The sequence below is a fragment of the Xenopus laevis genome, chromosome 2L, assembly GCF_017654675.1.
Source record: "Xenopus laevis strain J_2021 chromosome 2L, Xenopus_laevis_v10.1, whole genome shotgun sequence".
In the NCBI taxonomy this organism is placed as follows: Eukaryota; Metazoa; Chordata; class Amphibia; order Anura; family Pipidae; genus Xenopus; species Xenopus laevis.
The window spans coordinates 184,510,636-184,535,258 of record NC_054373.1 but is presented as its reverse complement, the minus strand read 5'-3'; the positions used below and the strand labels follow the sequence as shown (position 1 = coordinate 184,535,258).

At 40.5% G+C, this 24,623-nt stretch overlaps 2 protein-coding genes across 3 annotated transcripts in view; one reads left to right on the top strand and one right to left on the bottom strand.

Moving 5' to 3' along the window:
* Positions 1 to 23,545, top strand: part of rab6a.S (RAB6A, member RAS oncogene family S homeolog) — a 37,748-nt gene extending 14,203 nt beyond the window's left edge. Inside the window, exons 2-8 of one of the 2 annotated variants that reach the window (XM_041580875.1) lie at positions 6,987 to 7,045; positions 8,707 to 8,760; positions 10,747 to 10,852; positions 14,928 to 15,039; positions 16,996 to 17,089; positions 20,526 to 20,592; positions 22,303 to 23,545. In XM_041580875.1, coding sequence (XP_041436809.1) covers positions 6,987 to 7,045; positions 8,707 to 8,760; positions 10,747 to 10,852; positions 14,928 to 15,039; positions 16,996 to 17,089; positions 20,526 to 20,592; positions 22,303 to 22,367 — 557 coding nt within the window. In that variant the 3' untranslated portion in view covers positions 22,368 to 23,545. 2 annotated transcript variants of the gene reach the window in all.
* plekhb1.L (pleckstrin homology domain containing B1 L homeolog) overlaps positions 20,369 to 24,623 on the bottom strand; it is a 30,069-nt gene continuing 25,814 nt past the window's right edge. The window contains exon 7 of the mRNA NM_001092911.1: positions 20,369 to 20,719. Coding sequence (NP_001086380.1) covers positions 20,625 to 20,719 — 95 coding nt within the window. The 3' untranslated portion in view covers positions 20,369 to 20,624. The remainder of the gene's footprint in view (positions 20,720 to 24,623) is intronic.

The window sequence follows — 24,623 nt, the reverse complement described above, 5'->3', positions numbered from 1 at the left end:
ATCATGCTGTGGGGCTGTGTGGCTAGTTCAGGGACTACTGGGGCCCTTGTTAAAGTCGAGGGTCGGATGAATTCAACCCAATATGAACAAATTCTTCAGGATAATGTTCAAGCATCAGTCACAAAGTTGAAGTTCCGCTGCAGGGGTTGGATATTCCAACAAGACAATGACCCTAAACACACTTTGAAATCTACAAAGACATTTATGCAGAGGGACAAGTCCAATATTCTGGAATCCCCCGACTTGAATATCATGGAAAATCTATGGGATGATTTGAAGCAGACTGTCCATGCTCGGCAGCCATCAAATTTAACTGAACTGGAGAGATTTTGTATGGACCAATGGTCACAAATAGCCACATCCAGAATCCAGACACTCATCAAAGGCTATAGGAGGCGTCTAGAGGCTGTTACATTTGTAACTAAGTATTGATGTAATATCTCTGTTGGGGTGTCCAAATTTATGCACCTGTCTAATATTGTAATGATGCATGTTTTCTGTTAATCCAATAAACTTTGCTACTTTGAAAGATCAGCCAATGATGAACAAAACTCCAAGGAATTAAGAGGGGTTCCCAAACTTTTTCATATGACTCTACAATCTTATTGCTTATAAAATGTTTCTGCTGCATGACGGCCATTCCTTACAGCTGTGTATGAGGCCTTCTCTGCAATTGGCATTTCTCCCTTATGTTAGGGGGCAGTGTTTGCTGTATGGTTGCCCCTGCTATTGTTACATAATCCATTGTGTTATTGTTTATACTTGTAAAAGATATACATATATACACTGTATTGAGCTGTGTTTCTGCCTTACTGTGGCTCAGTGTAGTTTGGGGGGTTAATACGGAAGTGTAGTGAAACTAAGTAGGTTGATGTGTGTTTGTGTAGTAGGTTATTGCCCATTAGAGAGTGGCCCATCTTACATTAGCCGGCAGCCATACCAATTCCCTTGCCCTGAGCTTTGCTACATCGATCATCTAATGGACACACAGTTCCTGAGTTCATCAGGCTACACAGAAACCAGTCTCATCCCTACGGAGTTAGCCAGAAATCTTCATTTAAGTGTAAGCAAATTGGGTTTTGCTTGCTGAATTATTCATGGTGGCAACAGGAGAGGAGAGCGAGGCCGTGTCCAGGCTTTTTTCTCCGCTTGGCTTGACTTCATCTAGACCTGACTTCATACATTATTGATGGGCTCTATGTGTGCAATCGGGGGGCCGGGGCATTTCAGCAGGGCATCTGAGCACAAGTGTGAGCTTGGAACACTCGAGCGAGGGACAGGGGCTTATTTAAATTGTCCCTCCAGGAATCTGGGAAAACACTTTCAGCAATAAAAACACATCTACTCCATCTATTTAAGTTTTACACAAACTAGGCAGAAAAGCCTCAAATCCATTTCCATTTGGATAAAAATGTTGCATAGGCTGTGATATAGAGCATAATGGATATATTCATAGGCTCCTTAAAGGGGTGGTTCACGTTTAAAGGAAAACTATACCCCCCAAACAATGTAGGTCTCTATAAAAAGATATTGCATAAAACAGCTCCTATGTAAAACCCTGCTTCATGTAAATAAACCATTTTCATAATCTACTTTTCTAGTAGTATGTGCCATTGGGTAATCATAAATAGAAAATTGCCATTTTAAAAAATAAGGGCCGCCCCCTGGGATCGTAGGATTCACTGTACTCACAAACATACCAACAAACCATACTTGTTAGGTCACATGAGCCAATTAACAGACAGAGTTGTGTCTCTTGCTTCCACACTTCTTCCTGTTAGTTAGAGCTGCAGTATTTCTGGTCAGGTGATCTCTGAGGCAGCACACAGACCATCACAAAATGGTGTCTCAAGGCAAGAAATGTAAAAGGGCAATATTTACTTAAAGAATCGTACCAAACTGGAATATATATTTAATATGCCACTTAATATGATATGAACTATCTGTTGCTTAAGTGTTCATTTTGGGGGGATAGTTTTCCTTTAAGTAACTTTTAGTATGTTATAGAATGGCCAACTCTAAGCAACTTTTCAATTGGTCTTCATTATTTTTTTTTAATATAGTTTTTGAAATTTTTGCCTTCTGATTCTTTCCAGCTTTCAAATGGGAGGTCACTGACCCCATCTAAAAAAACAAATACTCTGTAAGGCTACAAATGTATTGTTACTTTTTATTTCTCATCTTTCTATTTAGGCCTCTCCTATTCATATTCCAGTCTCTTGTTTACATCAGTTAATGGTTGCTAGGGTAATTTGGACCATGGCAACTAAATTGCTAAGACTGCAAACTGGAATAAAAAGCTAAATAACTCAAAAACCAGAAATAAAAAAACAAAAACCAATTGCAGAGTGTCTCACATTTTCTACATCATACTAACAGTAAATTTAAAGATGAACAGCCCCTATAAAGGGCACATGTTAATAGAGCCCACACTCCAGTTGGGGGTAACTAGCATTTTTTTTTTATTTATTTATTTTTTTTTTAATGTGTCTTGCGCCAGCGTCACTGTTGGGACACGTACATAATGAGCAAATGCCGCAACTTGCTCTTTATACGTGTGATGTCATAAGCAAGTTATGCGCATGCGCTCTGACCAACATGGCTGCTCCCTCCCAGTTTGTCCTAGTGTCAAATTTGGCCAAATCCTTGTGCCTGGCCAAACCGAATCTGAATCCTAATTAGTATATATGCAAATTAGGGGCAGGAAGGGCAATCACTTGAATTTTTGTCACAAAACAAGGAAGTAAAAAAAGTTTTCCCCTTCCCATCCCTAATTTACATATGCAAATTAGGGTTTGTCTTCGGGCAAATCTTTCGCGAAGGATTCGCGGTTCAGCCCATTCCAAAATAATGTATTTGGTGCATCCCTAGAAAATTTAATATACTGTTGCCCTACACTGGTAAAACTGGTGTGTTTGCTTCAGAAACTCTGCTATAGTTTATATAAACAAGCTGCTGTGTAGCCATGGGGGCAGCCATTCAAGCACAGGATACACAGTAGATAACAGATAAGTACTACTATAGTTTATATAAACAAGCTGCTGTGTAGCCATGGGGGCAGCCATTCAAGCTCAGGATACACAGTAGATAACAGGTAAGTACTACTATAGTTTATATAAACAAGCTGCTGTGTAGCCATGGGGGCAGCCATTCAAGCACAGGATACACAGTAGATAACAGATAAGTACTACTATAGTTTATATAAACAAGCTGCTGTGTAGCCATGGGGGCAGCCATTCAAGCACAGGAGCATACAATGGGATACTGCAGAACTCATCTGGTAACTACAGAGTATCCTGTGCTTGAATGGCTGTCCCCATGGCTACACAGCAGCTTGTTTATATAAACTATAGTAGTACTTATCTATCTACTGTGTATCCTGTGCTTGAATGGCTGCCCCCGTGGCTACACAGCAGCTTGTTTATATAAACTACAGTTGTTTTTCTGAAGTAAACACGGTTTTACTAGTGCAGGGCAACACTACATTATATTGTCTTTCCTTTAAAACACTTTAATTATTTGATGTTACTGTTCCTTTAATTAGAATCTGCTTCTCCTAAGAAAATTCCTTCCCTATTGAAACAAGGGGTTATATTGTCTCTTTCCTCCTTCACTCTGCAAAGCTCTATTTACTTTCTCCTGAGATCCTATGGGCGTTTCAATGGAAAAACGAGATATTTCCAGTCTTGTCGCTCAGGCAGGGGGAGAGTGAGGCCTTGCAGGTACAAAGACTCAGTTCAGTCAATACTGACCCAGATGAGGACCGGATGGAATTTAATATTCATACATCTCATTCCTCTCCCCCTTTGTAGTGACAGTGCCCAAGTGCTGGTGCCCCTGCTCTGTATAGTAAATAGGGTTCTTTCCATTTCTGTCCCTCCCACACTTGCACTACATTTCTGCCGGTCCCTGGAGTCTGTAAGTAGAACTCCTTGTTACTATTAATCTTCCCTGTGGCTGCCGTCCGGCTATAAATCTACCGCCTGTCTGTCTGATTAAGGTGCCGCAATTAAAGCCATGCTAGGAAGATATGCCCGCTGCTTAAAGGGAAAGTATTCAAGTACAGGTATGGCACCTGTTTTCCAGAATGCTCAGGGACCTGGTGTTTTCTGGATAATGGATCTTTCTGTTATTTGAATTTTCATACATTGTCTACTAGAAAATCATGTAAATATTAAATAAACCAAATAGGCTGGTTTTGCTTTCCTATATGGATTAATATATATTTTTTTCCTTCTGACTCTTTCCAGCTTTCAAATGGGGGCGGGGGGTCACTGACCCCATCTAAAAAACAAATGCTGGTCCTTTAAATGGATTAAAGGGTTGTTCCCCTCTAAATTAACTGTTTAGTTAAAATTCGTTCGCATACATTGAAAAAAAAAACACAAAGACAAATTAAACTTTCAAATCGCAAAGTCTTTATTAAGAAATAACTTACCAAAACTCCGCTTCTGCTCCTCTTCAGAAAAGGCGACGATCCATCGTGCGGCGCTCGATTTGGCCTCCCTTGCTATCTCCTTATAAGGAACGCAGGGAGGAGAAATCGAGCGCTGCATGATGGAGTGCCCGATCGCTTTCTGAAGAGGAGCGCAAGCGGAGTTCCGGTAAGTTATTTCTTAATAAATGCTTTGTGATTTGAAAGTTGTGTTTAAAAAAAAAAAAAAATAAATTATTGCTGTTACTGGTCCTTTAAAGAGCCTGTGATTTGGTTGTTTCCTATATCTAAGCAGGTGGTGCCGTTGTACTTCTGGCTTGGCTTTGGCGTTGGAGACAGTCAGGTGCTACTTAAATAGATTTTTATATACAATGAAGCTTTTATAGCAGTGCAATGTATTTGCTGGGCTTGATTATCTCCCCTAAACTTTACAAGGAAAACCGGAAATAAAAAGTCAATCTTAAAGGCATTCTACCTAAATCTCACCCAAACAGGCTGCCTATTATAGAGAACTTATGACTTTCTGTGGGATGCTGAGTGCCACAGTTGAGCACTATCTGACTCATTAGGGGTCTCTAGTACAGGTATGGGATCCATTATCCAGAACCCGGTATTCAGAAAGCTCCGAATTACAGAAAGGCCGTCTCCCATAGATTCCATTTTATCCAAACAATCCAATTTTTTTTTAAACTATTTATTTATTTTTTTCTCTGTAATAATAAATCTGGAATGGGATCCGTTATTTGGAAACCCATTTTAAACCAATCACATGATTTCCTTTTTCTGTGTAATAATAAAACAGTAGCTTGTACTTGATCCCAACTAAGATATAATTAATCCTTATTGGAGGCAAAACCAGCCTATTGGTTTATTTCATGTTCCATGATTTTCTAGTATGGAGATCCAAATTATGAAAAAATCCCTTATCTGGTAAACCCCATATTCTACATAACAGGTCCCATACCTGTATAAACATTGGTTCACTGTTTAAATCTTTAAATCACTGCTTTATTTTCTTGTACATATTTTTGCAGCATTTGAGACTCCTGCGATTAACCCTTTCCATGGTAGCTTTTTTTTTTCCTTCTTTATTTTGCCACGCCACATGTTGCCAGTTAATATCCTCTATAGGGCAAAGAGGGACCCAGAACCACAGAATCTGCGCTATTTCAGTGTAGAATCTATAGAAACGGGCACTTAAAGGACCAGTAACGTAAAAAGAATGAAAAAGAAAACCACCAAGACACGTGTAACTTTAAAATCGTAAAGTCTTTATTAAAAAATAACTTGGACATTCCACTTGCGCTCCTCTTCAGAAAAGTCGCCAGGACGCTGATCCATCGTGCAACGCTCAATTTATCCTCCCAGACTATCTCCTAAAGAAGGCCGGGAGGAGAAATCGAGTGCCGCACGATGGATCATCGCCCTGTCACATTTTCTGAAGAGGAGCGCAAGCGTCTAATTTATTTCTTAAGAAAGACTTTGAGATTTTAAAGTTACATATGTCTTGGTGTTTTATTTATTTTTTTTGCGTTCTATACAATTTTTTTTTTTTAAAAAAAAATTGACATTACTAGTCCTTTAATTTTGTTACTGAAACAGACCTAAATGCCTGGCTAATGTGATCTGCTGAAATCATTCCTATTGTATCCCATTGGGATGTGGCACATAGGCTACACAATGTAGTACAGTCCTGTCCCCCTTGTGAGCAGCCTGCCTTTAGCTGCCAGTTTTGTGCAGAGTCAATACAGACACGTGGCTGAGCAAATTTACTCTCCTACCTTTTTGTGTGTGTTTTACCCCCCCCCACATTCTCTGCTCTGTGCCAAGTGTCCATACTACTGTTGAAGGGGGGGGGGTCACTTTTATATTAACTGTTAGTGTTTTATATAATGGCTAATTCCAAACAACTTTTCATTTGGTCTTTATTTTTTCATTTATACAGTTTTTGAATTATTTTCCTTCTTCTTCTGGCTCTTTCCAGCTTTCAAATGGGGGTCACTGACCCCACCTAAAAACAAATGCTCTTTACGGCTACAAATGTATTGTTGTTGATACTTTTTCTTACTCGTTTATTCAGGCTTCTCCTATTCATTTTCCAGTCTCTCATTGAAATCAATGCATGGTTGCTATGGTCATTTGCACCCTAGCAACCACACTGCTGAAATTGCAAACTGCAGAGATGCTAAATAAATAGCTAAATACAGTGGAACCTCCATTTTACATCCCCTGATTTTAAGTTTTCCCTCGTTTTACATTTTTATTTTGTGGTCCCACATACTATATATTATGCATACTACATTTAGATGATTTTACATTTTCCAAGATTTTTTTTATGGTGCCCTGAAAAATGTAAAATGGGGGTTCTACTGTAACTCAAAAACAACAAATAATAAAAGATGAAAACCAATTGCAAATTGTCTCAGAATATCCCTCTCTACATCATACTGACAGTTAATTTAACTAACCGTTAATTTAAAGGTGAACATGGAGTGTGTGCCACATGTGTTCTATAAAACCTAATTGTTTTTCTCTCTCTCTCTCTCTCTAGTTGGGAAGACATCTTTAATAACCAGGTTCATGTATGACAGCTTTGACAACACTTATCAGGTAAGAGCGTAACCCAATCAAATGTGTTCCCTGGGGGCTGCTCAGATAATAAAGGAAACTATGCTAGACTCTGGGTAAAGCTGGGTTATAATACTGACTCAAGCCTATGATTAAGTGCCCTACTGACCCGAAACGTATTAGGCATGAGATGTTTATATAAATAAAACTTTCAAATATTTTTACTTACCATTAGTCTGATCTATGCGTGACCTATCAGTGCCTTGCTCCAACATTTTGTTTATCTATAAAACTGATTCACTAACATGGTCAAACACAGGCCAGGATAAAGCCAATTTCCTTAGTCACTGCTGGCGCTCTAGTGCTGGAGATCAGCCATATAAAGGGGAAGTACAGCACTAGATATCCATGAACATTTAGTTTATCCTGCTGTGGATTTTCCTGTACAGACCCATCCTAACCCTTTAAGTCCCTTTCTGCTACTGAGTTGTGCTGTTCCTGCTGAATTGTGCTTAGTACAGGGAATACCTATACTGCCATAGTTTTATGGGATCTCTCTGTACAGACTATGAGCAAACTTAGGGGCTGTTCCTGCTGAATTGTGCTTAGTACAGGGGAATACCTATGCTGCCATAGTTTTATGGGATCTCTGTACAGACTATGAGAAAACTTAGGGACTGTTCCTGCTGAATTGTGCTTAGTACAGGGAATACCTATGCTGCCATAGTTTTATGGGATCTCTCTGTACAGACTATGAGCAAACTCAGGGGACTGTTCCTGCTGAATTGTGCTTAGTACAGGGCATACCTATGCTGCCATAGTTTTATGGGATCTCTCTGTACAGACTATGAGCAAACTTAGGGACTGTTCCTGCTGAATTGTGCTTAGTACAGGGAATACCTATGCTGCCATAGTTTTATGGGATCTCACTGTACAGACTATGAGCAAACTTAGGGGCTGTTCCTGCTGAATTGTGCTTAGTACAGGGAATACCTATGCTGTCATAGTTTTATGGGATCTCTCTGTACAGACTATGAGCAAACTTAGGGACTGTTCCTGCTGAATTGTGCTTAGTACAGGGAATACCTATGCTGCCATAGTTTTATGGGATCTCTCTGTACAGACTATGAGCAAACTCAGGGGACTGTTCCTGCTGAATTATGCTTAGTACAGGGAATACCTATGCTGCCATAGTTTTATGGGATCTCTCTGTACAGACTATGAGCAAACTTAGGGACTGTTCCTGCTGAATTGTGCTTAGTACAGGGAATACCTATGCTGCCATAGTTTTATGGGATCTCTCTGTACAGACTATGAGCAAACTCAGTGGACTGTTCCTGCTGAATTGTGCTTAGTACAGGGCATACCTATGCTGCCATAGTTTTATGGGATCTCTCTGTACAGACTATGAGCAAACTTAGGGACTGTTCCTGCTGAATTGTGCTTAGTACAGGGAATACCTATGCTGCCATAGTTTTATGGGATCTCTCTGTACAGACTATGAGCAAATTTAAGGGGCTGTTGCCAGGACTGAGGAATACTTCATAGACTTGATTGAGCAGCACCCCTAAGTCTCATCAGATTCATGGTTATATAAATCTTAACCCTCTTAAAAAATGTGTTTGTTTTTTTTTTTTAATTTTTTCAAATTCTCACCTCATAAAGTGCCAAAATGTACAAATGTTTCTCCCCTTTGTTTATAGGCAACAATTGGTATTGACTTCTTATCCAAAACAATGTACCTAGAGGATCGAACAGTGAGTATTCTACCACACCGGATCAGTTTATTGTGCCCGTGAATATTTCCAGGTTTGCTTTTTGGTAGATGCTGCTTCCTGCTGAACATCTCCTGCAGCTCTGATGCTTGATTACTGGGCTTTCATCAGTATTACATGTGCCACCAGGAGTAGATGGCATTGATTCTGTCTGTAGGATGATATATTCACTCTGTATATGCTCTGCAGAAAACACATCCATCAAGTGAGTAGCCTTGTGTCTCAGAGACGGGATCCCAGTCCAGAAATATCCAAGCCAGATTTAAAAGCAACTCTTTAATTAAACATGGTGCTGACACATTCTCCTGTATTTACGAGAATGCGTCGGCATTACATCCCCTTTTTTTAAAGGGGAAGTCAACCCCTAAATATAAATTTTCCAAAATAAAAGAAAACCTTATTCAAAGCAACTTTCCAATACACATTAATGTTCAGAGCTTTTAAAATTATAACTGACACTCTTTCCTTTTGCAGAATATAGAGAATCATCTCTTACAGTGATGTGGACACAAAAAAATGTATTTCAAAATATTAATCTACATAAAAAATTACCTATAGGTCATGTTTGTTTTTTCGCTGATAGTTCTGCTTTTGTAAGTAATTGTTATTTAAATTTGCTACACCTGACTGTTTTGTCAGCCTGACTGTCCCTTCTCAACTTGACAGTTAGCGTTTCTAATGCTAACAGACTGCTGAAGCTCAAATATGGCAGCACACTCATTGAGGAGCATGGGGGATCAGATGGGTAATTTAAAAGAATCTGCAAACACTTTTATGGCAAAATTATAAATAGCATTCAACGATAAGTTTATTTTCTGGCGCCAGGATCTCTTTAAGGTCTCATTTGCACAATAGACATTTATGTCACTCAACTTGGTCACATCTACAAAAATATAAAGGGTTAAACCTATTACATTGGGTGAAGATCTGTATATATTAGTTCGGCATAGAGCTGTGATTACTTGTAGCTTCTGCCTTTGCACCAGTGACTGTATTCAGTACACTGGCAGGTTGAGCAGCAATGATCCAGGACTTCAAACTTGTCACAGGGGGTCACCATCTTGGAAAGTGTCTGACACTCACATGCTCAGTGGGCTCTGATTGGCTGTTGAGAAGCTAAGCTTAGGGCTCGTCACTAATTATCCAGCAGAAAATGAGCTTCCCTGGCTGTAATATAAGCTGATGCTACAGGTTTGCTGATTATTAAATTCTGAGGCTAATTGCACTGGTTTCTGTGCTGCCATGTAGTAATTATGTGTATTAATTACTAATCAGCCTTATATTGTGACATTTCTATTCTATGTGTACTGTATATTGTGAGTGGGTCCCTAAGCTCAGTAAGTGACAGCAGTACAGAGCATGTGCAGTGAATCAGCAGAAAAGAAGATGGGGAGCTACTGGGGCATCTTTGGAGACACGGATCTTTACTGCTAAAGGGCTGTGGTTGCCTTGGGCTGGTACAAAAACATAATGTACAATATTTCTAGCTACTTCTTTAGTTACACTTTAGTTCTCCTTTAAGGCAGAAACTGGCAAAGCAGCTTCAAATTAGAGCCTAAAGCCCAGTATTGGCAGTATAAATCTGCTGATATCAGAAAAAAGGGATTGGACTGCAGGAGATCTATCAAGGCATACATCAGTTTTTAGGGTGTGATTTGGAATGAGCCATTGTTCCCTGTGATCACTGACATCATCGGTTGTGCCGTGCTTAGTTAACTTTTTGCACTGTTTGTCCATTTGATCGTCTCCCGTTCCACAGATCAGATTGCAGCTCTGGGATACAGCAGGTCAGGAACGTTTCCGCAGCCTGATCCCCAGTTACATCCGCGATTCTGCTGCCGCCGTAGTAGTTTACGATATAACAAGTAGGTATTTCCAGACTCTGTTGACCTTCTTTTTTTATGTTTTTCTTTCCCACCCCTTCCCCCTCTTCTGCTGTGCCGACGAATCGCCGTCCCCCCTTGTTAGGTCCGGTTGCAATTGTGGGACACAGCAGGTCAGGAGCGGTTCAGGAGTCTGATCCCTAGCTACATTCGCGACTCCACTGTGGCAGTTGTTGTTTTTGATATCACAAGTGAGTTTTGTTCAGGGGCTTTTTATGACTTTCCTGTACTATCGTTTGGTGGCCAACAACACAGTGCCGATCTCTTTATAACGGACTATTCCTTGCACTCAACTCCTCTCCAAATAGGAAGCCGTATTCTGTGCTACCAGAGCTGCACTTGGGGGTCCTACATACAGGTTAGCTCTTCTTCTGCTTGCAGTTTCACCCCCCAATCTAAAAGGGGAACTATCGCAAAAATGAAAATTTAATATAAACTTCATCATACTGAAATAAAAAACTTTCTAAATAGAAACAATTAAATATTCTGCATTGTTTCTGAATTAATCAAGTTTATCTTCACGATCACTCCCTCTGCATTTTTCTCTTCCTTCTGTCTTCATGCAACAGTTGGGTGTCCGATAGGGAGAGAGGAATAGTGATCATAAACTTGATTATTTCAGAAACAATGCAGTATATTTCATTGATTGCATTTTGAAAGTTTCCCTATGCTGAAGGTTATATAAAATTTTCCTTTTCGCTATAGCTCCCCTTAAGGAAAGATGGAGCCGCGTCTCAAAACTACAAATCCAGCTTTTTTTCTGCATTTTATTTGGCTGTAAAATGCAGAACAAGCTCTGTCCGTTCTCATTTTATGTGCTCATATAAATATATTTTAGTGCCAGTATAATATTCTCTGATTCCTTTTCGGTCACCGTTACTTTACCCATGTCAGGCTGGCTAATGGGACCCGTTAAAGGGGAACATTACCTTACTTGTAACTTTTTAGTATGAGGTGGACCGGGGTCATCCAGCTGCCGGCGCTTGGGCTGCTTAGGGCCCTCCCAGAGATTCTTATAGCCCCTAGGATGCCCAAGATCTCCATATGACTGTTAGGGGCGGTGGTGGAATGCAAGAATGAGTGACCAATAGAAGACTGCTGAAGTATTCAAGTAATAAAAGATAAACTCTAGTCTGGCCAACTGATCTCTGAAGGCCAATTGTAAAATTGCTTCAATCTGCAGCATACTAATTGTTTAAAGGGGAACTGTTGCGGAAATGGAATATTGGCTTCAGCATACTGAAGTAAAAAAATGTCTAAATACAATCAATTACAAATTCTGTACTGTTTCTGAAATAATCAAATTTATCTTCACTTTTCCTCTCTCAGCATCTGTTTCTCTTCATTCTCTCTTCATGCAGCAGTTGGGTGTCAGATTGACAGTTAGATCCAATATATCTTGCCGGGCGGCTCGTTTTGCCTAGAGCATATATTAGAGCTCACTCTATTAAAATCACCAGACATCATGTCTCTCTACATGCAGGATTTGTGCAAAAAGGCAGTTATTTAGTTTGAACTGGAATCGGTTATTTGAGTGAGCTCTAATACATCTGCTAGGAAAGCACCAGAATGCAGAATTTTTAATTGATTGTATTTCAAAGGTTTCTTACTTCAGTATGAGGAAACTTATATTAAATTCTATTTTTTGCGATAGTTCCCCTTTAAATGCCAACTTCCCCTTTAACTCATACGTGCAATTTACTAATTCAATCTTGCTTATTAATGGCAAGCTGGCCTCCCTTGAAACATTCTAAACCACAAAACAAGTAGTTGACCTCACTTTAACTCGGCATGTTGATTTGTGCTCACCCTAACCAGCTGTCCATCTCAAGCAATGGTCCGTTATAAGTGGCGAGATCTGTGCAGTGTACGCATGCTTGTGGTGCTAGCTCCTTGTCCTGTACATGTACCTGTTGCATGTTTTACTGTCACGCATGCAGTGTATCGCCTGTTCTGTTGCTCTGACGCCCGTTGCAGACTACTGCGGCACAATAAGGCTTAAGTGTAAGCATTTGCTTTGGTTGTCACATATTGCTGCTGTAAATGTGTCTCTTATATATACTGGGGTTTTGTACTGTTGCATGTGTTTTACTGGATAGTAACAGATATTGGTTTCTAATACTCCATATGAAAAGCAAAGTCCGTTCTATAAGCCACAATACTTTTCAATGTATATATAGTCAGGCAGTTATATTTGCAGGCTTAGTGATGTAATAACTATTTATATGGCCCTTAGTAATGCCACTTGTGTCCCAGGACTCTCTGAATTGGATATTCTAAAACTGTAATATAATAATAATAAATAATACATAATATATTAGAAGGGGAAACTCAGAGGTGACTAATATCCTTACATAACTCTGCCTGCAGCCTTTATATGGTCACAGAACCCCTCAGTGACTTCTAATATCCTTATAATTTACAGTAGGGGGTACATTATCCCTTATAATACATGAGTGATACTCAGTTCCCTCTATAACTCAGCCTGCAGCCTTGTGCCTTTATATGGTCACAGAACCCCTCAGTGACTTCTAATATCCTTATCATTTACAGTAGGGGGTACATTATCCCTTATAATACATGAGTGATACTCAGAGTTCCCTGTATAACTCAGCCTGCAGCCTTGTGCCTTTATATGGTCACAGAACAACCCCTCAGTGACTTCTAATATCCTTATCATTTACAGTAGGGGGTACATTATCCCTTATACATGAGTGATACTCAGAGTTCCCTGTATAACTCAGCCTGCAGCCTTGTGTCTTTATATGGTCACAGAACAACCCCTCAGTGACTTCTAATATCCTTATCATTTACAGTAGGGGGTACATTATCCCTTATAATACATGAGTGATACTCAGAGTTCCCTGTATAACTCAGCCTGCAGCCTTGTGCCTTTATATGGTCACATAACCCCTCAGTGACTTCTAATATCCTTATCATTTACAGTAGGGGGTACATTATCCCTTATAATACACGAGTGATACTCAGAGTTCCCTGTATAACTCAGCCTGCAGCCTTGTGTCTTTATATGGTCACAGAACAACCCCTCAGTGACTTCTAATATCCTTATCATTTACAGTAGGGGGTACATTATTCCTTATAATACATGAGTGATACTCAGAGTTCCCTGTATAACTCAGCCTACAGCCTTGTGCCTTTATATGGTCACAGAACAACCCCTCAGTGACTTCTAATATCCTTATCATTTACAGTAGGGGGTACATTATCCCTTATAATACATGAGTGATACTCAGAGTTCCCTGTATAACTCAGCCTGCAGCCTTGTGCCTTTATATGGTCACAGAACAACCCCTCAGTGACTTCTAATATCCTTATCATTTACAGTAGGGGGTACATTATCCCTTATAATACATGAGTGATACTCAGAGTTCCCTGTATAACTCAGCCTGCAGCCTTGTGCCTTTAAATGGTCACAGAACAACCCCTCAGTGACTTCTAATATCCTTATCATTTACAGTAAGGGGGTATATTATCCATTACTGTAACTCCTCAGAGACATTTGACATTCATACAATTTAGGGCAGGGCCAAGTTATCAATTCATGTGAAAAGTCAGGGTCACCTCTAGAAAACCCAGCTAGAAGGGCTGCACTGATAATTTGAATGATCAGATAATCTTACAATAGGGGTTTATTATTCTCAGTATAATACAGAGAAGACCATAAAATTCATATAATTCTTTCCATTTTAAACAACTGGTTGCCACCAGGGTGATATGGATTACTTAAAGCAATGTTTTTCTGACTTTTTTTTTGCTCTGAAAACACTTACAGAACTTCGCTGTCAGCCATGGACCTGAGAATATTTAGGTTAATTTATAATTGATCACCCGGAATCTCTTGTTGGATTTGTAATTGCCCAATATATTGCAAATAGGGGTGCAGGGTCTTTGCTCACTATCCCTGATTCAGCTTTGTTACATTCCAAGGAGAAGGAACAATGGTGTGCCCCCTCCCACAGACACAATGATAGATCAATATAAAGCTTATTAGGTTTCATGCTGGGAAATGCACTCTTTATTTCCCCCAATGAGACCGTGCTCTAGACACAACAATATATGTGATGAGCAGAACAATCTGTCTGTGCTTTCCAGCCAGTGACACGTTTGTATTGGATACAGGAGGGATGTGAATCGCAGCCCCTCCATTGGCTGGGACCTCCAAATCCCAGAATTCAACTCTCCTCTGTACAGCCTCCGTCTCCTCTGGACGCACATTAACCTTTCTTCTCTGCTGTTCTATGTCAGATGTAAACTCATTCCAGCAAACCACAAAATGGATCGATGATGTCCGAACAGAGCGGGGGAGTGATGTGATCATTATGCTTGTGGGAAATAAAACAGATCTTGCGGATAAAAGGTAAGGTCCGGCCCCTCTCGTTCCTGCATTCCCAGAAACCCTGTTGCTTATTGGCTGCATTCATTAATCAGTTTAGTTCCTGGTAAGCATTTACCCGGCCTGTATAGTTAAATTAATGTATTGCTTTCCCGTGTCTCTTCTGTGCCTGGCACCTGTCTCAAAGTCTTTGCATTGATGGCATTCAGACCTTCACCAGGGTTCTATTAAGGGTGCAGCATTAGCTTGTTTAAAGGGGAGGTTCACATTTAAAAGAATTGTTCAGTATTAAAATAAAAACTGGGTAAATAGACTGTGCAAAATAAAAAAATGTTTTCAATATAGTTAGCCAAAAATGTAATGTATAAAGGCTGGAGTGACTGGATGTCTCACATAATAGCCAGAACACTACTTCCTACTTTGCAGCTCTCTGTTCCACTGAACGGTTACTGCCTGGTAACTAGTAATGTGCGGTTTGAGAATTTCTCAACCCGCCCCCTCCCAATCCGCACCTAGCCCGGGCCCGCTGCTGCCCTCTATTCATAGACCTCGCCCGACCTGCCCCACAGTGATGTCACAAAAGGGGCGGGGTCTATAAATTCCTGCGCTGGAATTGCTTGGGCGGGGAAAGCAGGAGAAGAGCTCAACCCGGACCCGGAGATTTTGTGCAGGAGTCGACCCAAACCTGCCCGACCCATCACTACTGGTAATCAATCAGTGACTTGGGGGGGGGGGTCATATGCGACATAACTGTTGCTTTTGAATTTGAGCTGAATGCTGAGGATTATTTGCAACCTCACTGAAAACTTATGTCAAATGTGGCCCCCCTTATAGTCACTGGTTACCAGGCAGTAACCAATCGGTGGAAACGAGAGCTGAAAAGCAGGAAGTAGTGTTCTGGCCATTATGTAAAGATGACCATACACGGGCAGATAAAGCTGCCGATATCGGTTGTTTGGACCGATTTGACAGCTTATCTGCCCGTGTATGGGGGCTTCCAACGGGTCTTCCCGATCGATATCTGGCCACGATATTGATCCGGAAGGTTTGATTTTTAACCGACCGACATGTTGGAGCCCATTGGCGCATCGTAATTCGATCGTTCGGCCATATGGCCGAACGTTCGAATTACCCCCGATATAGCCATGCAGTTAGTGGCATATCGGGGAAAGATCCGCTCGTTTGGCGATGTCGCCAAACGAGCGGATCTTTGAGTCTTTGGCCACCTTAACACGTCCAGTAACCCCAGCCTATGTCGATTACATTTTAGGCTAACTCATTTTTTCATTACAAGCTTCCCCTGCTTCAAATGGGGGTCACTGACCCCATCTAAAAAACAAATGCTCTGTAAGGCTACAAATGTATTATTATTGCTACTTTTTATTACTCATATTTCTATTCAGGCCTCTTCTTTTCCAGTCTCTTATTCTTATCAATTTGCTAGGGGAATTTGAACCTTCTCCACCAGATTGCTGAAATTGCAAACTGGAGAGCTGCTGAATAAAAAGCTAAATAACTCAAAAACCACAAATAATAAGAGATGAAAACCAGTTACAAAATGTCTCAGAATATCCCTCTCTACATCAGTGATCCCCAACCAGTAACTCATGAGTAACATGTTGCTCTCCAACCCCTTGGATGTTGCTCCCAGTGGCTTCAAAGCAGGCGTTTGTTTTTGAATTCCTGGCTAGAAGGCAAGTTTTGGTTGTATAGAAACCAGATGTACTGCCAAACAGAGTCTCCTGTAGGCTGTTGGTCCACATAGGGACTACCAATATCCAATCACAACCCTTATTTGGCACCCCCAGGAACATTTTTGTGCTTGTGTTGCTCACAGGTGAAGGTTGGGGACCCCTGCTCTACATCATACTAACAGTTAACTCAGAGGGGAACTACTCCTTTAACTACACCATTCATCTTTAATGCACCATTAGACGTATAAGAATGGCTACTGATGATATGTTTCTTTCCGTCTTGCAGGCAAGTGTCCATTGAGGAAGGGGAGCGGAAAGCCAAGGAGCTGAATGTAATGTTTATTGAAACCAGTGCAAAGGCTGGCTACAATGTAAAGCAGGTGAGTGGCTCATTTTGGGGTTATTACAGAACAATTCTGTGTGCCAATCCACAGTGTTAAATGTAAGTGTTTATTTGTTACTCTCATGCACAAGTCAGGAATTTACCTCTTTATTACCAGCCAAATTCCAACTTGCCCCAAGGTTGAAAATAAGATTTTACCTGTGCCATGCCTGACCCCTCAGGGGTCTCTGTGTCAAGCTGGGGGGGTCTCTCTCACTGGAGATGTCAGAGAATTGCGGTCAACAGAGGTGAGGATGATTAGCTCCTCCCAAAATTTCCTTACAAGCAGTTATTAGGGAGGATGTTCCAGTGAGCTCCAAAAAACCCCTACTAACATAGGTATTCTCTTGTACTAAGCAAGTACTCTGCAGAAACAGCCCCTAAGTTTGCTCATAGTGTGTACAGAAAGATCCCATAAAATTATGGCCTCATAGGTATTCCCTTGTACTAAGCGCAATTCAGCAGGAACAGCCCCTAAGTTTGCTCATAGTCTGTACAGAGAGATCCCATAAAACTATGGCAGCATAGGTATTCCCTTGTACTAAGCACAATTCAGCAGGAACAGTCCCTAAGTTTGCTCATAGTGTGTACAGAAAGATCCCATAAAACTATGGCCTCATAGGTATTCCCTTGTACTAAGCGCAATTCAGCAGGAACAGTCCCCTAAGTTTGCTCATAGTCTGTACAGAGAGATCCCATAAAACTATGGCCTCATAGGTATTCCCTTGTACTAAGCGCAATTCAGCAGGAACAGCCCCCTAAGTTCGCTCATAGTCTGTACAGAGAGATCCCATAAAACTATGGCAGCATAGGTATTCCCTGTACTAAGCACAATTCAGTAGGCACCATTTAGGTTATCGTTCCCTTTAGTTTATTTGTATGTAGAGTATCTAGTAATTTATCTAATGACAGTCTACTTAAATCATCTTTGCAGTACAGACAATTATTGGCAGGAGGAATGAGCTTTTTCATGTGTAGTGCTGGACAGCTGTAAGGAGAAAACCTTTGTACTACTGCAACTACACATTATAGTTCTGTATATACCACTCAGTCAGCGCCACATATCCTACATTTGCATTTGAAGTAAGAATGGACTATGAATTTTTTAATGCAAAATGATTTTTTTTAGACTGTCTAAATGCATGTGGCTGTTGGGTGGTGCTGGCAGTTGTAGGATGAACAGCTGAAAGCCTTCAGGATGAAGATCCAAGGAACAGCCAATAACACTGGCTTAATTCCAGCTCCAGGATAGAAGCCTTTTAATTGAAACTGAGCAGCTGTGGAAGAATCCCAGCCATTTGTAACTCCAGGCTAAACACATTGCAGTCTTTTGTAAAGGCCACTGAGACTGCTGGGGGAAGATTATACAATCAGAGAATATATTATTGCCCCATGCTGGCACTTGTTTGCTGTAACGTGGGAATGTTTGCCATTCTCTCCCTGTTATGTAATGTCAACTTGCCGGATAATTGGCTAGTGTACAGCAAGCATTGCACAGCAGCAGCACATATGCAAATGAATAGATGCTCCAAGGCAACTCGTGAGCTCATTGGTTGTTACATTCAGTGCAGACTTGGCTTCCTAGTTCGTCTGTAGTAGCCCCATCACCAATATCTACTGTCCAGTAAAGGCTTCGGTCTCTATACTGCCTTTCAGTATGTTAAAGAATGGCCAATTCTAAACAACTTTTACATTGGCCATCATTTATTTTATTTTTTATAGGTTTTTTTGCCTTCTTCTAACACTCCAGCTTTCAAATGGGGGTCACTGACCCCTATCTAAAAAACAAATGCCTTGTAAGGCTACACATTTGGAGGCCCATTTATCAAAGGTCAAATTTCCTGTTTTTCTTTTACTCTAATAAAATCAGTAGGGATGCACCGAATTTGGGATTCGGCCTTTTTCAGCAGGATTTCGGAATCGGCCAAATTGTTCCGCCTAGCCAAACTGAATTCCGAATTTGCATATACAAATTTGGGTTCGGTATTTGGCCGAATCTTTCGTGAAGGATTTGGGGGGGGGGGGTCAGCCGAATCCAAAATAGTGGATTTGGTGCATGCCTAAAATTCAGATATCCTCGAAATTCGATTGGTAGGTTATTTAAGAAACACATATTTTAGCGACTCGAAACCTCAAATCGAATTTCACTAAATTCGAATAGAGTTTTTTCTCCGAAAACAACTCGAATTTCAGGAAGGCTATTAACATCTTCAAATGGGTCACTGGACCCTCTCCCATTGGCTTCTACATGAACTCGGCAGGTTTTAGGTGGTCAAGGTTTGATAGATCTCGATTTTTAAATTCGAATTAAAATTCAAATTGTTTGGATTAGTCTCAATTCTAATTTGAGGGTTTCGACCAAAAAAAATTAATTTTAGAATTCGAATGTACTTTTCGACTATTAATCTGCCCCTTATTATTATTGCTTCTCTTTCTATTCAGGCTTCTCCTATTCATATTCCAGTCTCTTATTCAAACCAATGCATGGTTGCTAGGGGAATTTGGATGCTAGCAACCGTATTGCTGAAATTGTAAACTGGAGAGCTGCTGAATAAAAAGCTAAATAACTCAAAAACCACAAATAATAAAAATTGAAAACCAATTGCAAATTGTCTCTTTAGTCTCTAATACTGATTTCCAGTATATAATGGCAAATTCAAATATCCTCGAAATTCGATTGGGAGGTTATTTAAGAAAAAAATTAGACCGCCTAAAACTTGAACGAATTTTACTGACTTGAAAACTCAAATTGAATTTGCCTAAACTCGAATAGAGTTTTTTCTCCAAAAGAAACTCAAATTTCAGGAAGGCCATTAACATCTTCAAATGGGTCACTGGACCCTCTCCCATTGACTTCTACATGAACTCGGCAGGTTTTAAGTCAAATTCGAATTGTTCCAACAGTCAAGGTTTGATAAATCTCGATTTTCGAATTGAGTTTGGATTATTTCCAATTCGAGTTTGAGAGTTTTGGCCAAAAAGAAATTGGAGAATTCGAATTTACTATTTAACCCTTAATAAATCTGCCCCTTAATGTTATTGCCACTCTTTAGTACTCATCTTTCTTTCAGGCCTCTCCTATTCATATTCCGGTCTCTTATTCAAATAAATGCATGGTTGCTAGGGTATTTTGGATGCTAGCAACCGCTTCCTGAAATTGCAAACTGAAGATCTGCTGAATAAAAAGCTAAATAACTCACAAACCACAAATAATAAAAATGAAGACCAATTGCAAATGGCCTCAGAATATCACTCTCTACATCATACTAACAGTTAATTTAAAGTTGAACAACCCCTTTAATTATAATCAGTCAGCCGTACATTGGAGCTCATACAGCAGCCCTTTTCCATGCATGCCTGCCAGTTGTTCTTCATCGTTTCAATTAAGTAAAATGTCTGTAATTATTCAGCTTTGATCTGCGTCTCTCTTGCAGCTCTTCCGACGTGTTGCAGCCGCCTTGCCTGGAATGGAAAGCTCACAGGATAAGAGCAGAGAAGACAGTATCCTTCATCAAATCTCAAAGATTAATGGGTTAATACAGGGGTCCCCAACAACCAGGCTGCTGACCAGTGGTGGGCTGCGGACTAATAATGGGCCGCCTATGGTCCCAGCTGCAGTCTGTAATAGCTGCAAAAACAATAAAAAAGGCCATAATTACCTCCAATCCCAGCTCCTTTATGCACCATTGCCATGACAACAGCTGAGTCCAGAAAGCTTTCTACTGATCGCGATAAGGACCAAAATCATTTTTTTTGTTAAGCCTGAAATGCACCCAGACATCTACATCCCCCCTTCCTCAGTCCTTATAAAATTTTCTTTCTGGAAACTGGTCGGTAGTGCAAAAAAGGTTTGGGGACCGCTGGGTTAATACATTGGACATTAAATTGCTGGGGGCTTGGGGCTGTTGAATCAAAGGTTGAAAAATCTCCTGTATCTGTCACGTGTCAGAAGCCCCCTGCACTTTTCCCAGCAGCAAAATGGATCTCCTTACCTCTTGAAAGTATTACAACTCCCTGGTGGTGCCGGGAGTCTTAATTTAACATCTGTAGGGTTACAGATGAAACATCCCTATTCAATATGCAAATATATATATTCATATATAGCGCCATCTGTTGAGCAGATATGTGTATCTCTGTATCTGATCTAGTGATGCTTGGTGAAGCAAAAAGCCTGACCCAAACATCTCTAGACTGGACTGGAATCAAATTTAAATTGAAAGAAAAATGCCCCTGATGGAGATACAAGGAAAGGTCAGCTCCTTAGGTGAATGGAGAAGGGGGTAAATAACCTGGACTTCATTTGGCCTCTCAAATGAGCTGGGGACAGTGGATCTGTCTACTCCATTGTTCCATCCATCTTATCTTATTCTTCTTACTTTTCTGTTGGGATCATTTGTGGAATGAGGTGATCACTCACTGCGTTGCCGCAGAAAATTATTTGGGGATGGGTTACAATGTAGCCAGCAGTATATTGCTAATTAGCCGTGCAGAATTGGGTTTCCATAAATGTTTGATTTAGGAAAAAAAGTAGCTAGAAATATTGTACTTTATGTGTTGTGCCTCTGTACCAGCCCAAGGCAACCACAGCCCTTTAGCAGTAAAGATCTGTGTCTCCAAAGATGCCCCAGTAGCTCCCATCTTCTTTTCTGCTGATTCACTGATTCACATGCTCTGTGCTGCTGTCACTTACTGAGCTTAGGGACCCACTCACAATATACAGTACACATAGAATAGAAATGTCACAATATAAGGCTGATTAGTAATTAATACACATAATTACTACATGGCAGCACAGAAGCCAGTGCAATTAGCATCAGAATTGAATAATCAGCAAACCTGTAGCATCAGCTTATATTACAGCCAGGGAAGCTCATTTTCTGCTGGATAATTAGTGACGAGCCCTAAGCTTAGCTTCTCAACAGCCAATCAGAGCCCACTGAGCATGTGAGTGTCACAGACACTTTCCAAGATGGTGACCCCCTGTGACAAGTTTGAAGTCCTGGATCATTGCTGCTATTGACAAGCTCAAACTTTAGCCTCGTGCAATAAATTCACTATATAAAATATGGCATTTTTAACCATATTTATTTTTAGGGTTTAGCTCCTATGCATAGCCACATCATACATGTTAATGAAACTCTAATTAATGCAGCTTTGATATGACTCCCTGTGTGTAATCCCCAGAGTCTTCCTTAACCCTCTCCTTTCCAGTGATTGATATCAAACTGGAAAAGCCTCCAGAACAGCCAGTGTCGGAAGGAGGCTGCTCCTGTTAATGTCGCCCATCCCTCTGCAGGACTTCCTCCATGATTCTTCCTCCGGGACATCACTGCTCCTCTCATGCCCTCATCAGGCCTCCCTAACCCCAACCTTACTACTTTATAAAAAGAAAAAAAAGCAGTGTAAATATCTGCCTCCCTCCCTAGCCCTCGACTCTTGGCTCCGAATCTGGCTGTCTTGTGGACCTATGAACGATCAGCTTCACGGGCTTGTTAATATATAAGCAGTGTCTTCATTATTTAAGCAACACGGAAATTGTATGCTTGTTGTTAATCCATCTTGAAAAAAAAAAAACGGTTCATATCTGACCGAGAACCTCTGCAACATAGGATGATACCGAGTATCTCTGCATGCTTTCTATGTTCCAAGCTCACTGGAAAAATTCATGGCACTATGGGCATTGATCACTAGCGCGGTGCAAGGTTTTTAATGTGCTTAAATAGATCTACTGCCCCCTCCCCCTGCCCATTTCGGCTTCACTCACCCACCGGTCTGCTGAGATTAGTGTAGGATATGTAGTCACCGTACCAAACAGAAAAGCATTATGATGTGGTCATACTCTGTACTGTTTTATATTGCAGCATTTCATTGTATATGGGGTGTGAACTGCTGCTTGACATAGTTATCTTTTTATTAACGTTTCCTTTTTTTTTTTTAATTTTAAATAAAGTATAAATAATGCACTTTGTAATATTGCAGAGAAGAATCACTAATAATGCCTTGTGGGGCAGAGTAAGAGTGGGGTATCCTAATGATGAGTAAATCTGTGCTGCTCCCTGTCTCCCTCTAGTAGTCAGTGGGGCTTGTTGGTGGGATAATATGGATACGGTGCTAGGAATTTATCATTCAGTGAATGAACTCATCTGCTTTAACCCTTTGTGTTTTTATCTTTTACTGCTATACAGACAGCTAGATGCTGGGAATGAGTAGGCAGCTGAGTAGAAAGAATTATGTTATGCAGGCAGAAGTGTCTAGAGCTCCAAAGGTAACAAAAATGACATGTATTTTAACACTGATCTGCGTTAACTGAACATTACACATTGTTTTCCAGAGTAAAGAATAAACACTTTACTGTGTGGCCCTGTAGGGTAATGGCACGTGCCCTGGTGTTTTATAACATTGTGAAATGCTTCAAATCCATTAACTGTGAATAAAGTGAAACTGGTGCAGGTGATAATCGCTATTCTTCATTCAAACGTAATGGAGAGGTGATTTGTAAAGTTTGCTCTTCCACCGAGAAGGCGAAATTGCTCTGTGTATGTCTGTATTGGGACACTGCCCACTCAATTGAAGGTTCTAACCAACCCATTCCCATTAGGGAGAAGACATGCACGCCGATTCCTCGCTGCGACTTTTGAAATGAATCTCTGCGACTGATCTCAATACCGCAAACATCCCGCTATTCACGTTGGTGCTTGTATACCATCCTACAGCAGTTTAGTCAGTTATTGTGGTTTTTAAAAAGTCGCAGCGACGAATCGCCACGTGTCTTCGCCCTTCTGTATGGACTGAGATTCAGAATAGGCCCTGGCATTTTAGTTACACAGAGGCCCAACTGCCAGTCCGGGCCTGATGATAATTAACTAGATAAACTCCCGCTTGACTGCTGTAGAATGTTATTATTATAATGTCCATTGTCAGCGACTTGACTGATGCCACAGAATATGTTTGAGGTTATTCTTTAATCCGTGCCACATTGCAGGTTAACTGGCAAGATTATTGCTGGAATTTTGTGAATTTATGCTGAGACATTGTAAATTAAACCCTGGCACTGATCAGGCTGTTATTACCCTGTCAAGAATATAACTGATACAACTGATGAAGTGCTATGTGTGTCATAGACCATAAGTGTGTGACCATAGATTAAAGTGGGCAGTCAGTCTCTGTGTATTTGTATACATACAGTATGGGTGAGAACTGACATTGTTTTAAGCATTCCCTCTAGAAATATAGGAGGAACATGCTTTTTGCTCCCTAAGCTTTAGCAGCGTACAACACTAAGGAAAACCAAATGGTAACTCCCACCCATATGTATATGCGGAGAAGGAATGCTTAGTTTATACATTAATGTGAAAGAAATACAAGTCAATCCTGGCTTCAGAGAGGGCTGTAGGGGCAGCACAATTTGGAAGATGTATTTTATTGACGCCTGCTTTCTGTTTCTGGGAGGAAGAAGAAAAAAAAGACGCGTTGTTACGCTAAATTATTTTTATCACTTTTAAAGAATTAAAGTAGAAAGTATGTGCACATTT